The sequence below is a fragment of the Calypte anna genome, chromosome 3 (assembly GCF_003957555.1).
Source record: "Calypte anna isolate BGI_N300 chromosome 3, bCalAnn1_v1.p, whole genome shotgun sequence".
NCBI lineage: Eukaryota > Metazoa > Chordata > Aves > Apodiformes > Trochilidae > Calypte > Calypte anna.
The window spans coordinates 82,733,838-82,751,578 of record NC_044246.1 but is presented as its reverse complement, the minus strand read 5'-3'; the positions used below and the strand labels follow the sequence as shown (position 1 = coordinate 82,751,578).

Here is a 17,741-nt window from a genome sequence, read left to right as displayed (position 1 = left end):
TAAGACCTCAGGTGTTTAGGTCAAACTGTAAGAACTTTAGGTAGATGGGAGTCAGTCCTCTAGGAATGAGAGGCATCTTCCTTCTAAGCCTCTTGTCCAGCTGCTTCTCTCTGTTAGATCAATGACACCATCATTTCAGTTGCAGAGGAACAACAGCAAGCCATCTTCTTTTTCAGACCTGCAGGTCAGTGCTTGAAGTCACAGCTGCCGTTCCACTTCAAGAACAGCAATGTTCTGGACAGACAGACACCTCTGTCCTTCTGCAACTACACATCTTTCCAATTCCTTCCCAGAGAGAACTGCGAGGTAGATCACCTCCTAAGTAAATCATCTGCCACGTCTGCAAATCAGAGCTAAGACTGTGTATGTCCCCTGTAGCACTGTGAGGTTTACACTGTCATCATCACAGCACATACATCTTTGGTGGTGACCACCCCAAACATGATGCTCAGTTCAGGGACCTGGATTTAAAGCAGCTCCATCCCAAGCTCACTGTGTGCTCCCTGCCTATACAGAGATGGACTCTGCAGGCTGAGGTGGTGCTGTGATACCTTAGAGGCCTGAGCTGAAAATGTCCTACTGCCAGAATGAAATCCTGAAGGAAAATTTAAGATTTACATACAGACTTGAAAGCAAGCTGCTCATATTGTATTTATTAGTCTCTTAGTTTTACTACTTCTACAGAAAGGAAGGTATTCTACTAATATTCATATTCTACTGAATGTCTTGTGCTGGTTTTCTTCTGTTGGAAATTTTATTAAGAACCATATCGTAGTCTTGCACTAAAGAATTACTCCAGAAGTGGACTTGGCTATTGATGCTGTTTCCTGTTTACTTTGGACAGGAAAAATAACTTAACCTTTTTTAAGTCCTTGAAGTCATTGTGCCCCCTAATGCCTACAAGAGAGAAGACTGGTAATTCTGGTGCTGAGTTGCTCTCAAAGCTGTCTAAAGGAAGAACACTGAAAATGACGTTTTATTTTCTCAAATATACTGGAGCACTTGAAACTTTGTTGCATCATCCCTTTTGGTATTGTATACACATAAAGAATAAAATAACTTTCTTTTAAATCTTTTCATTTTCAGACCCAGAAAAGTAATTTATTATCTCAGAAGTTAGGTTCTTAATTATTTGTTGACAACACATGAGTAGGAATGAATTTAAAATGTTGAGCTCTTAGCATTTTCTTTTGTTTTTTAAAAAATTCAGGGCATACTCAGCATTTTTAAATACAGAAGTCTACATTTTTATTAGAGAACTTAACCATAAGCAACCGTAAGATTAACTTCCAGTTAAATCTAAAAGCATGTTTTCACTGTACTGTTTTTAGGGTGTGTTTTTTATTTTTTTTTTTCTGGTGCTATTAGAATCTGTGTACTAATGGCATAAAATATAAATACAGTAACAAAGAAGATAAAATGTTTATTTAGATTTAAACAGTACATACCCCAGTCCACAGATGCCTCATGCAGGTTGCAAGTAAATCACTCATAAAGAAACACTCTACTAGTCATACATTTTGTCATAAGTCAGTTTGCCATGAACATTAAACAAGTAAGCAAGGAGTGAATTAATTGAATCAGTAAATTAAAAAATATATATTTTTTGCTATGTGCTATATATGATAACTTCCAAGCTTATGACATAAAATTTCTTTCCAGGTAAACACCTATATCATAAAATGGAAAAATAATACTGTATGAATTATGTTTGCATACATAGTCAGCCTCTTTCACAATTAGTTTCACTTAAATAAATCCTGTTGTAGTGTCACTTTAGCAAATGCTCTGTGTGATATTTGTCTTTTAAAGAAAATGCATTTACTAGATAGAGTCATAACTGTCTGTTTTATAGAACATCCCGAGGGAAGACTTTATTTTCTTATTGCATTCATTATTACTTTATGAATACATGGAAAATTATGTTACACTGGAACAGAGCACTAATAGGGTTGTTGACCTAGATCACTACAGAGGAGGGCAACACCATGTGTTTGTTTGGGATTGGTTTGTTTATCCACAAAGTGCAGAACAAGTAACTTAAATTATCTAGCTACTTACAATGTTATTATATGACATTAATCAGCAGGGTAAAAATTGAGTTTATAATTAGGAAAAAAAGAGTTAAAAGTGTGCACAGGGGGCTTCAAGTGTAAGGTTTTTTATGATTTTAATTCTCAGAACACAAACACAGCTCTCCAGAACCAGAAAAAACGTGGCTGAGCTCAAAACCAAAGAATTCAATGCACCCATGGCAACAGGGATGAACTGCATCTTGCAAAAATGATTTTTTGATTGTAGAGTCTGCTGGAAATGATTTAAATTGATGGGCAGAAACCAGAACAGGCTTACAGGCATCTGAATGCCTCAAAAAAAAAAAAAAAATCGATATACAGAAAAGAGGAGAAATATAGCACAGACCATTAAAACACTCGCAGTTGTTTTCCCAAAGCCGCCCTAGAAACAAGCACCGCGTTTAGACACAAGCGTTGTTGGCTTCTGACTCGAGGAGCTCAGTGCCCTCTGCTGGTACCTGAGGAATAAATCATCTTCCATGGTAACGTCAGGACGTCAAGCAGGAAAGTGTCTGTCTGTCTGTCTGTCTGCCTGTCTGTTTGCAGGTGCTGTCTGATGTCACACGCACAGGTCAACCTCTGTCTAACAAGGGGAGGTCCACCTGCAGCCTGAATAAGTGTTCTGTATATCATTCAGCTGGGGGTGTTCAGCCTGGAGAAGAGGAGGCTCAGGGGAGACCTCATCATTCTCTACAACTCCCTGAAAGGAGGGTGTAGCCAGGGGGGGGTTGGTCTCTTTTCCCAGGCAACTCTCAGCAAGACAAGAGGACATGGTCTCAAGTTGTGCCAGGGGAAGTTTAGGTTAGATATTAGAAAGAATTTCTTTACAGAGAGGGTGATCAGACATTGGAATGGTCTGCCCAGGGAAGTAGTGGATTCTCCGTCCCTGAAGATATTTAAAAAGAGACTGGATGTGGCACTCAGTGCCATGGTCTGGTAACTGCAGTGGTAGTGGATCAAGGGTTGTACTTGATGATCTCTGAGGTCCCTTCCAACCCAGCCAATTCTATGATTCTATGATTCTATCTAACAGCAGGCTGTGAATAACCAAGTTCTCCTAACCAAGGCAGCACTGGAGGAAGTTAAGAGTAAACAGAGACGCTTGAAATGTGTTGTATCTGTGGGAGGCAACGCGGCAGCACTTCCTCAAATGTGTGAATACCCTATTATACTGCTGGAGAGTATAGGTCTTTTGGGTAACTAAATTTTCCCTGTACAAAGTTCCCTAAGGAATACACTGAGCAATGATGACAGCAAGAGGGATTATTCCCTGCTTCTGTATTCACTGTCCCATATTCCACCTCTTAGTGTCACATTTATAGCATATTGAACTCTTAAAGTCTAGCTGAGAAACACCATTTCCATGTCACCATCAACTGATGAACCACTCATCTGGCTCCATAGCAGCTGTGATGCTTGTTTTATTGGGGAAAAAAAAAAAAAAAAAGAGAGCAACCTGCTTCCTCCTCTCTCATTCAACAACTGGTTTCAAACTGTGGTAGTTTTTGGTACCTGATGTGGAGCAAGCAGACCTGTGCTGTATGTCACAACTCAGGAAAAGCACTCCTGTGTGGTGAAGGTGCTCTGCTGAATGGCTACCATTTCCTAGAGGGGCTTCCTAAATGTGTCTCAGACCACACCACAACCAAAAGGCTAAACTGTGGTTAATGCCTGGTTAAATTAATTTTTGGCTGTATGCTCCCTAACATATATCTAAAATTTCAAATATTTTATTTGCCGCTTTCTTTGCTAAATAAAAACAGATGTGTGTATCTTCTCAGTTTAACTATACCTCTTTACAAAGAAGTATTTTTGTTCTGTAGCTGTTGTTTGTTTTAAAACCAAACCTTAAAGACAGAGACTACAAACCGATGAAAACAGAGATTATTTCTCGTTCTTGATATATTTTTGTACCGTTTTTCACATCTGCAAACGGTTTCGTTTCTAATTTTGCCATCCTGGCAATTCTTATTGTTCGTTGCTCCTAACTTACTGCAACCAGAAACTGAGTATCTTGCGTTTGTTCCTGCTGCTTCCTTCTGAACACTCCCTGCACTCAAGTTTCACTTTCTATTCTGGTTGGTCTTCGGCACCACCTAGTGTCTGACTGTTGCTTGTTTGTTCTGTAAAGGAAAAAAATCAGCACTTTATTCCAGACATCAGACAGTAACATTTTAATGGAAGTGTATGTAACAGTGAGAAAAAATTATTTAAATAGTCTTTCACTGTAGTAAGACTTTTAGCTAGAAGGAGATGAATATCTGATGGTGACAAAAACCCTAGAGGACAAAATTCAGAAGCTTCTAATGCAGTACAAGAACCTAATGACCCACATTTACAAACTACACAATGATAACCTCAAGTACTATGGGAGGATATTCTAGGGAAGAAATTAAACCTAATAAAATCTAAGCGATGACAGGCAGTGGAAAACATGGTCACTGTATAATAAAGTTTGTAATAAATTCTGGGCAGATCAGATTATTTCCATTGTTTTGGTGTGCTCACACACATTTAAGGATTTCCTGTTGTATCTGTATATACAACAGTAGTTATCTCTGCAAGCTGTTGCAGCTCCTGTCTTGCAAAGGCAGCAAACCTGGCATATGGAAAAACAGAAAGTCCAGACAGAATGGTATTGAAATATTACTGGAAAATAAAACTCCCAACTGAAGCCACCTGTGCTGGTTTGGGCTGGGATAGTTAATTTTCTTCATAGTAGCTCATATGGTGCTGTGTTTCTGATTTTGGACCAAATCAGTGCTAGTAACACAAGGATGGTTTAGTTATGGCTGAGCAGTGCTTGCATAGTGTCAAGGCCTTTCCTCACCCCAGCCCACCAGTGATACACAGTGGGGATACACAAGAAGTCAGGGCAGCTGACCCCAACTGACCAAGTGGATATCTGATATCAAATGTCATAACTCAGCAATAAAAGCTGGAAGAAGAAGGAAGGGGGGGGAACATTTGGAGTTAGGCCGTCTTCCCAAGTAACCATTGCAAGTGATGGAGCCCTGAAGGTGGCTAAACACCTGCCAATGAAAAGCCATGAATTAATTCCTTATTTTTCCTTATGTTTATCACAAGTTTTTTCATTTCCACCCTTTTAATTCTCTCCATCTCACTTCAGCGGAGCAGTAAGTGGCTGCATGGGTCCTACCTGCCTGCTGGGGTTAAACCCTACCACCACCTCACATATTTTTTTGATGTGGGCAAATATTGCCACTCTACCATTCTTCAGCTGAGCCCAGCACTTTTGGCCCATGGGCAATTTTCACTAGGATTCTGTATAGAAACACATTTTTTGATAAGTGAACCTGTCTGCAGGCCTAAACTTTGTGGCTGTGCCTTTTCATCAAAATCCCAGTACAGCAGCAGCTCTGCTACACTAACACACCTGTAATATATGTTGATGAATCTGTAACCAGTAAAATTCAGGAAAGAATTAAACTGAGAAAGAAGTGATTAGGGGGCTAGACAAAGCAGTTGAGACATGTAATTTTCCACTGAAACAGTGTGAACAATACAAGGCCCTAATGAGGCTAACTTCTGTCTTGAAAGTAATTAAAAGTGCAGGTCTTGTTCTTAGACCAAGACACTGCCAAGGCTAGCTAGGCACCAAAGGAATGTGAACATCTGCACAAAGAAGAACATAAAGATGTCACAACCAGCAGATAAGGGGAAAGTTATGGCTAGGGTCTGATATCACCTTGTAACAATATATTGAGTTAACGAAATCAAGAAAGGTAAAAAGTTCAAGCCTGAGGAAGACTTCTTACTTCATCCAAAGACCCCCTGACGATCCCCCAGATATCTTCCCAAAAGAAGACTCCGTCCAAACTCCGCCTGTCATGAATATTATAATGTGATGATGTGATCCTATGAATATGTATGTAAAATCATCTTCTTTTGAATATGCATATAATCAATAAAAGGTAATTCCAGAGTTTTAGGGGTTGTGCGTGTGAGTGGAGCGGAGACTCCCCACGCACCCAGTGCTGTTTTGCTTATTGCAATTTTATTAATTAAATTAAACCATTAACAGAATACTGAGTCTCGGTCATTTATAACACACCAATTGCCTGTGACTGGAATAGTTGCACCTTTAGCTGGAAGAGGGCTCCATCTATTTCCACCTCCAGTCGTGGCTATAAGGGAACATTCAGGGGAAAGCACGGCTGTCCTTCCAGCTCTCTGCAGCTCAGACTGAGGTCACCTTTCCTGAGCCTGAAGTAGCCTGCTGCTGCAGTAGCCTGCAGTTACTCTCTCTCAAGTCCCCTTCCTCCCTGAAGCCCGTGTAAACCCCTCAGGTCCGGCAGTCCCGGTTCCGGTCATACAATCCATCCCTCCACCCACTTCCAGCCCAGGTCCCGCTTCCTTACTCTGGACCGCAAAGCCCCCGCTGGCAGGAGCGGGGATCAGGGGCTGGGTCCTCTCTTTTCAGGCCATCTCCAGGCTACCTTCTTCGAGTGAAACCCTTTCTTGCCTCGCATTTCGCTGGGAATCATTCCCTGCTCCAAGTGCCTGCTTTGGAAAGGAATGGATGAAGGCTCAGGCAGCACCTCGGGATGTGCCCCTGCACCGCTCCGCTTCGCTCTTTCCCTCAAGGCACGACGGGTCCCGCAGCCCAAGCCTCGCATCGCAGCCCCTCTCCCCCTACCCACACCACCTCCCGAACCCTCGACGGTTCCACCAGCCCTCTCCGGGCCACCCCGCCCCCGGCGTACCGAGCCGCGGGGCCCGGCCCGGAAGCGGAAGGTTCGGACGCCGCGGTGCACTGTGGTTCGGCGGCGGCTGAGGCGGAGCTGGGTCTGAATGAAGGCGCCGCGGGCGAGGGGCAGCTGAGCGCCCCGGGGCTGCGCCCGCCCCGCACCCCCTGCTCCCTCTTTCCCTTCCCCCCCGCGGGCGGGCGGGTGGGTGGGCAGCGACTGCCCGGGCCCCGCCATGTCCTACAACAAGATCCCGCCGCGCTGGCTCCACTGTCCCAGGAGGGGGCAGCCCGTGGCAGGTGAGCGCCTGGCCCGGCCCGGTCCGGTCCTGCCCTGCCCCGGAGAGGCTTTGTGGCGGCAGCGAAGACGGCTCGCTCCCCTCCGCTGCGCTCCTCTGCCTGCTGGTCCCCCGTTCCCCGCTCCATCTCCCGGGACGACCTGGGGCCTCTTCGCGGTCGCCGCCTTGGCCCCTTCGCCCTCCGGCCCCTCTTTGTCCCGGTGGCCGCGGCGGTGCTGGTGCGGCCTTTCCCCCACTCCTTTCCCCGAAGCTCCCGGGGCTGGTGTTGTCCCGGGGCTGACTCCCCATAACGCAGTTGTGTTCCCTGAAGCCCGGCCCGCAGCGGGGCTTTGCCTTCAGCCCGGGGGCTCGCCCTCCCTTCGGCTTTTGCAGCCCCTGGAACCGCTGGACCCTGCGGGGGGGTCCAGGCTTTCTCCTTCATGCCGGGTTCTCGCTTCGCAGTGCTGAAGTTTAGGACTAAAACTTTTCTCGTCTGATGAGGGAGGCAGCAGCAGCTGCCGTACCGGAGCGTACCTCAGCCCTGACTTGTTCCTCTTCGTAGTTTGTGGACACTTCGTCCGGCCTCTTCCTTGTTTGTTTGTTGGTTTTGGTTTTTTTTCCCCCGAAGGCTCTGCTGTTTATCAGTGTTGATCTGCTGCTTGGCCCCCTGGCTGACCCGTCAGCCTCTGGTGTGTTCTTAAACTCTTTAGCTGGAGACTGAGTTTAAGTGACCTGCTCCAAAGTTTCATGTGTATTTTGGGTTCTGTCAGTGACTGCCCTCATCTTGGATGTTCTTACCCATAACACGCTCTCTCGGTTGTTGCTCGTTATCAAGTCCTGCTGGCATCTCTTAGCAGTGAATTAGGTATCATGCAAACGCACATTTTTTGCTTGTGAATTAGCTACCATACTCACTAGAGGTGAGTGTTTCCCCAGCTGCCTGACATGAGATAAACAAACTTTACACTTCTCAGTTTTCTCAAGTCCTTATTTCCTTTGTAAGGTAAGCAATTCCAACCCCCCAGTTGTTTTCTCCCTCCCCCCCAGTATTTTCTAATTTTCACTCCTTTCATTTTACTGTCTGATATTCTAAAGGTATTTTTTTAAAATACAGCACTTGCTACTCAGTGTGCTATTCTAGCTGGCACTGTGCCGTGATTTACATAATAGTTACAAGTGTTGCATTTTCTTTCTCACGTTTCCCTATTGTCCTCTTACATTATTTCAAGGGCAGTTGCTTGGGGAACTGAAGAGACTGATGACTGCTTCCAGGTTTATTTAGAACTTGGTGAGACATCACAGTAGGCTTCCATCTTCCCACCAATGTGAATTATTTGGCATTTTCTAGTATTTCAGTTGTACATTATGTGGGTTACTGGTTTCTCTCAAGTCCCTTACATGTCTCTTAAATGAGCCTGGTTCAACTGTCATATTGCTTATCTCCATTATCTCTTTTTTTCCTGACCACTGGCAAATGCATTGCTTTGTTTTGAGAGATTTGATAGCCTAAGGTGTTAGCCTTTGACCACATGAAATAAAAACTAATGATTCTATTCTTTGTTTTTCTTCTCAGCAAGTTCTTGATCTCTAGAAGTTGTTGCTTTTGTTTGTTTGTCTATCTTTTAAGCCATGGATTCTCAAAAACAGCAACATAGAGTAAGCAAGAATGCAGGTCATCAGCATGTCATCTGCTGTGCCATCACTGCTTGTGTGTTTGTTTATTCAGTAACTGCAAGGTAATTATTTTCCATTCGGTGTGATGATCGTGAGCAAGAAGTTACTGCACAAAACAAAAAAAAAAAAAAAAAAAAAAGAAACTGCTTGGTTAATTTCTTTGCCTGCTTTGTTGTAATGCATACTTACATTAGTTCACCTGATTTTTAGTTTTCTAGTTTGTACAGCTTACTGAAATCCATAGCATCCTATCAGTCTTCTCTCCTTTTTTGTTGTTTCACATTCAGAGACATCGGTTTCACTGAAAGGTCATTTTGAGAGTTTATTGATGTTGGTACTGTCTATCAGGTGTGCTCGTTTCAATAAGCATTTCAGTCAAATTTATAAGCTTCTGTGCATGAATTTATTCCCATCTGATAGTGTTGCTGAACAAGGTTTGTCTGGCTTCTGCAGACTGATACTCATCAAGCATTTGATCATGACCCTCTTGTCCTATGGTTGTGGCATCTAGAATTTCTAGGTGACCTCAAATGAGGCCTGGAGCTCTTCTGGAGGTGAGGTTGGATTCCTTGAGGTTGGCAGGACCCTTCATTCTGAATGAGGCAAATTGATTCACGTTTCCCATTATTTTTCAGTTTACTTTAAGTATTGGTGGTTTTCTTCCGCTTTTTGTTTTTACAGCAAAGCAGTTTTTCAGGAGGGCACATTGCCACATTTATTGCATTATGGTAGCACCTCAATCATGTAATTGATGAAACAGGGTTTTTCTGAACTCTTAGATCAGGTTACATCTGTCTTGCTGCCTTGGCATCACCACCTCTGCAGGTACCTGTGTTTCATAACCACCAAAGAGCCAGTCTGGTTTGTTTGGGGTTTTTTTAAGTTTTAGCAGGATACTGAAGAAAAGGCAAGAAAATTCTCAGCAGTGTCTTTCAGTCTCCTTGTATTGATTCATGTTAATTAATCCTGTTACAGCCATACATGCAGCATTCAGAATGGTGAGATATTAATAGTATCCATATTGCATGTAGTTACAAAACTAGCAACTTAAGTAGAGTAATGCCTCTGGCTTGGGAAGTTGCTGAGGTGAAAAGGATGCTTTAACCCACCATAGCTGCTCCTGAAACAGAAGACTGTTACTTTTTATGGAGGTGGTTTGGTTTTGTTTTGTTTTGGGCTGGTGGCTTGGTTTTTTTCAGTTGCAGATTTTACTATTTCATTTTATCCGCGTTTCCCGTTCTTAACCTTCATCACTTTATACAGTCCTAATCAGTGCTCAATCTAATCATACCACGGTCATATGTAATTAGTAACTACTGTCTTGAGTTGATAGCTTCAAGTCACAAAAATTATTCTAAATTAAGAGTAGCCTTTTTACTGATATGCTCTAGAATTCAAATTTTAAAAACTGTGCGAAAATTACAGCATGTGTATCTAGGAAATGTGATGTCTTCAGTCATTCACTTTGATTTCTCTCAATTTTATCCACTCGATGTCTCTTCTCTGACATCCTGGGCTCTTATTTTTAGAATTTTTACCTATTTTCAACCTAAAGAATTACCATCTGTTACACAGGTAACTAATTTGGAAAATGGCTTTGAATACCCACTTTCTAAAACCGTTTAACAAATTTGAACTTAATTATGGAAGTAACTATTAAGTGTCAGAGTTCCCATAACATTTTGAAGTAAGTTAGAAAATTTGATTGAAGAGCTACAGTTATTATCATAATTTAGATGTGCTAATGACTTGGGATGATTTGATACCCATTTAAAATATCACCTTGTTACTGTTGGATCATCTTGTTCAACATAAAACATTATTTAATCTTCACATGCTTATGTATGGAGGCTTAGGTTGAGTTGCAGTTGGTTTTTACTATATCATTTATTTAAGCATAAGATGCAGGGCAAAACTGGAGCAGAGATGATAGCTAGTGCTTCATTTGTACTAATCCATATTACTCAATAAGGTCAGAAATCTTTGTTACAATTAAAGCTTAGATTTTCTGTAGCTTAATGACAGTCACCTAAGAGAGGCTTATACTCACAGGGAAGGAGGATTTTCAAACTTCTGTAGATAAATCACTTAAGGAAGGAGGATTTTCAAGCTTTTGTAGATAAATCACATAGTGAATTGCCAGGTATGTAAATGTGATGAGATGATATTCAGGATCTTGAAACCTGTGTACCAGCTAAAATTTAGAAGGAAAGAAGAATGTAGGATAGTGCATAGAAATAACGTGACATTAGATTGCACTGAAATGTAACATTAAAACAGAACAACCCAAAAGGAAAAAAAAACCAAACCACACAACCAAAAACTCCAGAGCCACTGCTTTCATAATCTGATCACAAAATTTCCCTAAATTGCATTAATTCACTGTTTTTGTCCGACATTGGCAGGCAGGTTGTTTGCTGCCATATAAACTATTTTTCAATGATAGTGCAAAACTGGGATTCCAAAAAAGTCAGGCACCTCAATACTTCCAAAGTTCTGGTTTTGACCATTGGAAATGATAGTAAATGGACCATAGTAAGATATCCATAATTTCCACAGCTGGTAAAGGTATTGAAATGCTGCTGGGGACACTGGCTAGACTACTTTATCTTTTTCTGGTGATGATCAGGATTGTATTATGGTTGCTCAGAAGGAATTCAGAGTGAAAATCAGACACTAAATCAAGGTCTTCTACTGAAGTAGGAATGAATGTGTTCTCTGTTCTGGAAGATGAAGGACAGGAGAGGCTTCAGTGCGATTGTACAGTCCCTCACTGGATGATGCAGGAAATAATCTTAGCCTCTGGGCACTGTTTTCCAACTCCATTCTCTTTTTCCCAGCATCTCATAAATGATGGTTGGTTTTCTTATGTATCTGTTGACTTATTGTCAGTTTTTTCTTAATGGAATGCGTGGGGTAAAAAAAATTATTAAAAAAAAAAAAAAAGTTTGGTTGCATTCTTCATGTTTGGTAGTGACTGAGTGGATGTATTAGGATCGGAGTGGTAAGTGCCAAGCCTAGAACACTTTCAGGTGTGCTTGGTGTTTTGCAAAATTTATTCTTGAGTGATTCTTGATTTTTGCATTAGGATCATCTAGAATAAGGATTTGCATAATCAGTCTGTACAGAGGAAGATTACTGATTAAATCAGAAGGGCTGGCAGAAAGTGAGAGAGACTGATGGTAGTGCTGAAGGTGACAGTGAATGCAAGGAAGCTAGAAAACCAAAACAAATCAAGAAAGGAAGAAATGGAGGCCAGGTAGTCAATTCAACAGCTGTTACCAGAGAGGAGAATGTGTAACTTTTGGAATGAAAATGCAAAGTGAATTGAAGTTTGGAGTCAAATAGGAGTTAGGAGTCAAATAAGTTGAAGTGACTATAAATTTGTTACCATGGATGTGTGTATGTTGACTGTATGATTGAGTAGCTTTTCTTTTAGCTCTCAAGTTTGGAATGGTCTCAGACAAGTGTAACAGTGAGGGTGTTTCTCATGTTGCTGTTTAACATCAAACCTGAGCTAGTAAGTTGTGTAAAGCTTCTCAGTTTCCATAACTGTGACTTCTGTGGTTTATAATGTCTCTTTTCTAGAGGTTAAATGCTTACTTGAGACTAGATAAGATGTTTTGATAGGATTGAAGGCTATAGAAAACTCTATGAACTCCAGTTAATTGTATGGAGAACCTTCTCAGCAGCATTCATGAAATAAAAATAGGATGCATGTTTCTTTTTTTACAAAAGATTAGCTTCTCTCTCAAAAGTTGGTTTCTAGTTAAATACAATGGAAGTTTTAGTGTCTTCTCATGAAGTGTTTTTTCTTGCTGAGATAGCAGTATTTTCATGATTAATGTAGAAGAATTCTTTAGGATTAGTGCTGGGTGTGCTGATTCACTTCAGAATCTGAAGATGAACATTTAAATACTGTGTAAAGTGGATGATGGCTGTTACTCTGCTTTACACAGCTTACCAGATGCATCAGATGGCTAAAAGAGTACTATAGAAAGGTATTATGTTTTTTCTATCTCAAATTATCGTGTGGGTAGGTATTTGTGGCTTGAAATAGGAAAAGCATTTTAAAAGTTACTGAAGCTAAAAAAAGAATTTTATACAGAATGAACTTTTTTTTTTTTTTTTTTTTTTTTTTCCCCTATCTAGGGAATAGGTTGCTTGAGTGCTATTAGAAGCATTTTGGAAATATAATTCAACAACATCAGGTTCTAGCAGTATTTTTTTTCATGGCTGATTTATGTCTGGTGCCAATTTGGAGTTCTTCCTCTATTAAAAAAACCCATTTCTGCTGTTCTTTTGTGGCCTACAATTATATGTTGCATTTCCTTTGATTGTAGGAGGGGTGTCTTTTTAACAGGATGGAAACAGTTACATTAAAAAAAAAAAAAAGAAAAAAAAAAGGAATGTTCTGGGGCAATATTCTTCTGTTTTCTTTTCCTTGGGGAAGTGTTTATTTGACCCATCTTGGGATATAATTAATCTAAATATTTTCATAGCTGTTTAGAAATGCTGAGGTTCTCCCACTTTTACTCCCTCACTACATGATTAACCTCGGACAGATAATGCCAGGTCTCTTTCTTCCTATCAAATTTGCATTAATTTCTCCCAACTAAGTGCAGGGTAGGGTCCCAGTTGTGTGTGGGAGGAGATGTGTTACTTCCCAGGCACGTGTGGTGGCAGTGACCTGGTCTCTTAAGTTCTTGTCTGCTTGCAAGTGCAGGAAGAGTTGTTGGGTCAGTACTTGCTGCTCAGATCTTTGTTCTGCACTCAGAGGTAAAGACATTTCTGTAGTTGCTGGGGTTCTGAAAGAAAGAGCCAAAGACCTGTAGAACAATGATTACACATATTCTGCAGCAGATCTGGTGGATGAAAAGTCAATATTAAAAAAAAAAAAAAATTATTAAAAAAAATTAAAGGTTTCTAGGAAGTGATGGATGTAGTTTAGTAAGTGCTTATTCTGGTCAAGTTTTTGTTGCTGTTTTGTGGCTTTCCCTGATGTCTGAACCAGATGTAGGTGCTGTGCTTTGGAGAGAAGGCTGAACTCTGCTGCAGAACTCTTCCAACAAGCCTTAAGAAGCATATTAGAAAGATGCATAGCACATGGATGTTCTGGATCAAATGCATTTTTTAAAAAGTGTTTTGTGTTTGCAGGTAGTCAAACTGCTGTTTAAATGGCTGGGTAACAAAACGTCTTTTAAAATGATGTTTTTATGTTTTAACTTTACCAGGTTTACATTTTCTCTGTTGTGCACTGTAGCTCTTCAGTTTAAAATCAAAAAAGCTAGCTAAAAATGTTAAATTACTTGTTTTTAGATGAGCTGACCTGTATTGCCTTTAAGCTCCTAAATTTATTTGTGAATTGTGAGAGCTCACAACTGAAGAATTCCCCTTCAACTGTTATTGATGCTTTTCCTGTGATTATTTTTCATTGAAAGCGAACCTCTAAATCTGTTCAGCATGTTGCTTTGAAATCAGTGAGTTGTACATATACATGAATATACATAAAATGCTGCAAAATTTTACTGTCTTTCATAGGGAAGTTTTTACCTCTGAAGACAATGCTAGGACCAAGGTATGATGAGCAGGTTGCTGAAGAAAATCGTTTTCACCCAAGTATGTTGTCCAACTACTTGAAGAGCCTGAAGGTATAGTTAAATTTTCTAGTAATTAAAACTTTACTTTCATTACTAATGTTTATTCAAATGTTGCTTTTCAGAAATAGAAAACAGTGGTTGATGGCTTTCATTAGGACATCAGTACAGAATTATTTTGTTTGAATACAGTTTGTATTTTCAGATTTTCTTTGCAACTCTTAAATTTCCAAAAGTGCTTTCTTACAGGCAAGAACTGTGCAAAGTCCTACAGCTCATTTGCTGCATGTAGCAGGAAGAATCTCACTTTCTGTTATTACTTTTGCATCTTGGAGAGATGTAATGGTCAGCATTCAGCTAGTCTGAATTTGCAGTTCTGCAAATGACCCTTGCATATGGATATGTGAAGCTTCAGTTTTGCTTACAGGAGTGAAAGCATTTTAAAATGAAATGAAAATTTCATAGAAGTTTTCTGCAGTTTCAATACATTTCAGTTTTCTTTTTTTTGATGCATAGAATACTTTATGGTACCTAACAAGCTATACCCAAGTATTTAAGACCTCTATTTATCGATTTTATCAAGTAACTTCCTAGTGGAAAAAAAAAAAGCATAAAAAGGAGCATGGACCCTGGGACTCAGGAAGTCTGGTGGATGCCATTGTCATTGGGTTAGGGAGTTGTGCTTCTGACTTGTTTCTTCATTCTCTGTTTCACTTATTTCTGTCTTGCATGTTACACTGCACTGTAGCACAACTTTGATGATAGGGGTGGGGAACAGGATCTTTCCAGCTTATCATGTAGGTTTGAAGTGTTGTGCCCAGTCCAGTGCATCTGGATATGTGGAAAATAGGATTTTTAACCTCCCAGGCAAAGAAAGGCCTACAGCCTAATTCCTTTAATCTATTAAGTAGTCATATAGAAGATTAGCACCATTTTATTTTTGCTTTGTGTTTATTATAAAAGTAATCATGTTAATGACATTTTATCTGTAGTTTTTTGTTTGTGGGTTTTTTTCTGTTGATCTAAGTTAAATTGATTCTGAACACCAGTTATCTGAAATGAATGTCCGGGCAATTAGCATGCTCAAGTTACTATATTCCTGTTAGGAAAACTAGTCATCAATTTTCAGCCACATTATTGTTTTCAAAGATAAATTGTATCACTGGTTTAAACTATTTTCCTCAAAGAAGAAATGCAAGAAAAAAAAATATCCTCATGTTGGAGTGAATTCAGCGTATTGTAGTACACGCTCTTCCTCCTGGGGAGGATGTTTTCGAGTTCCAGTGTCTAATGAGAAACTTGTGGGGTCATGCAAGGGGAACCTAGCTAAGCCCATTTGATTGCACAGCAGCAGCAGAGTGCATACCTAAGGCTGGAGATACAGCTGGAGATAGCTGGAATGTGAGAAAGTGAGAAGGAAGGCTTTTATAGCTGTAGGAGGACATGGAGAGCCTGGCCAAGTCTGAGCAGAATGGAGGTGATATGAAGATCTTGGTGTTCCTGTATGTAGAAGAGGAGAATTTCAAACTATCCATGAGCTTTTTTTTATCCTTTTTATCCTTTTACAGCTAGAAAAAGGAAGAATAACTGGTTTCTACTGTGTTTCTATGTGGTATCTAAGATTGTATTGTTGCAACAGTCCTTGCAATAAATCAGTGTATGTTTTAGAGAGAAGCTGCTCAGGAATTTAAAAATTATCCTGTCTTCCAAAGCTGCCACTCAGTGGGTGTGGTGGTCTGAAAGATGTGATTAATGAAAAACAGTGGCTTGGAGAACAGGGATGAGGTGTATTTGGTGGTACATTGATAGGTGTTTTTTTGTGGTTTTTTTTTTTCTTTCTTTGATCTTTTTGTTTTGTTTTCTTCCTAGTGGGTGACTATCTGTTTTAGCTTAGTATTAAAAATCAGGTCCTATTAAGAATTTTCTGGGACCAAACTTTAGAGAGTGTAACTGAGAGGGTGTCTGTGATAACTGATTTAATGTCAGGGTTTCAAAGCAGAGCAAAGTACCTGCATGTGTCCTAGAGCCTGTTCTATAGGTGAGAATTGTGGCTCATCAGAGCAAGCGTAGTATAACCCAGGTTCATTCACTGAATATACAAATAGTTTTTCATAGAACTAGCATATTTTAGGTCTACTTTTCTACCCTAGCATGTTGTCCTGTACCATCACCTGGAAGTACTGGTGTGGGAATATGTTATTCTTCTCTGAACATTTATCTCTGAACATTTTATTTTGAATGGGTTTATGTCTATGTCAAAATATTGTGGAAATTTTGTGTGGTCCTACTTGTGAATTAAGTAGTCTCTGAGATATTTGCTAAATGCTGTTGAGAATGGAAAGAGAGAAAAGTAATTTAACTGTCTTTTAGTATTATTTACTACAAAATTAATCACTGTGTAGTGAAATGAGGCAGCCAGGTGCCACTAATTGCCAGGTAGTGAGCATGAGCTTGTGTCAAGCCCACCTGTGCCTGATTAGGGTGGGCCCCCACTGTGCATGAGCAGGACCAGGGGGCCAATAAACCCTTGATCCCCTACTGTAGCAAGACGAACCTCTCTTAGGGAACGGCGCTTCAAGGTCCAACAAGGTGTTCCAGCAGAGACTCACGAGCAATGCTCTAAGCCTATGGCTCTCAGAGTTGACCAGCCCAGATCGGTGCTGTTGCTCCAAGAGGGACTGACCTCTCTGCTGGCTTGCTCAGGAATGAGCTGAGCCTGTGCTTCAGGACTCACCTTTTATTGGCCCCCTAATCCTGCTCATGCACAGTGGGGGCCCATCCTAATCAGGCACAGGTGGGCTTAACACAAGCTCATTCCCACTGCCTGGCAATTAGTGGCACCTGGTTGCCTCATTTCACTACAGTATAGTATGCTGTCAATCTGTGTTTAGCATCTCTGTTGACACTAAGTATTTGAAGTTTCAGGTGATGTAACGTTGTTTTCAGATGTACCCCTGTAGAAGTATCTTGTATTTCTGGAAAACATAAAATTAAATAAAGTATTCTGGATACAATATACAAAGTTGAAGTAAACAAGGAGAAAATCAGAACTGGTTTGGGTATTACTCTAAAAAAGCCTGATGCTACTGACATAACATTATGATGCTTTTTATTATCTGATAGATGTGTTAGGAAAGTACAAAACTATTATGAAAGTATATTATCAGGAATTTGAATACCATGGATGACTCTAGGTAATTAGAAAATTGTCTTTGGAGTCAATTTAACAACATATTCATGTGAAACAGCTGCCTCTGAACTGTATTCCAGTTCTTACTGGAATTTATCTTTTCTGAGTCATCTGGAAGCAATGTTTTGGTTTAGAATTCTTCCAACTGCACAGCAAAATTATTCTCAGTACTGAGCCTTCAAATGGGATTTTGATCATATTTAATTTGTCTTTTGAGTA

General features: G+C 40.4%; 1 protein-coding gene across 1 annotated transcript in view; it reads left to right on the top strand.

Annotated features, from left to right (window-relative positions):
• The first annotated feature begins 6,829 nt into the window (after positions 1-6,829).
• RNGTT (RNA guanylyltransferase and 5'-phosphatase) overlaps positions 6,830-17,741 on the top strand; it is a 167,613-nt gene continuing 156,701 nt past the window's right edge. The window contains exons 1-2 of the mRNA XM_030448061.1: positions 6,830-7,083; positions 14,277-14,386. Of these exons, the coding sequence (XP_030303921.1) occupies positions 7,020-7,083; positions 14,277-14,386 (174 nt within the window). The 5' untranslated portion in view covers positions 6,830-7,019. The remainder of the gene's footprint in view (positions 7,084-14,276; positions 14,387-17,741) is intronic.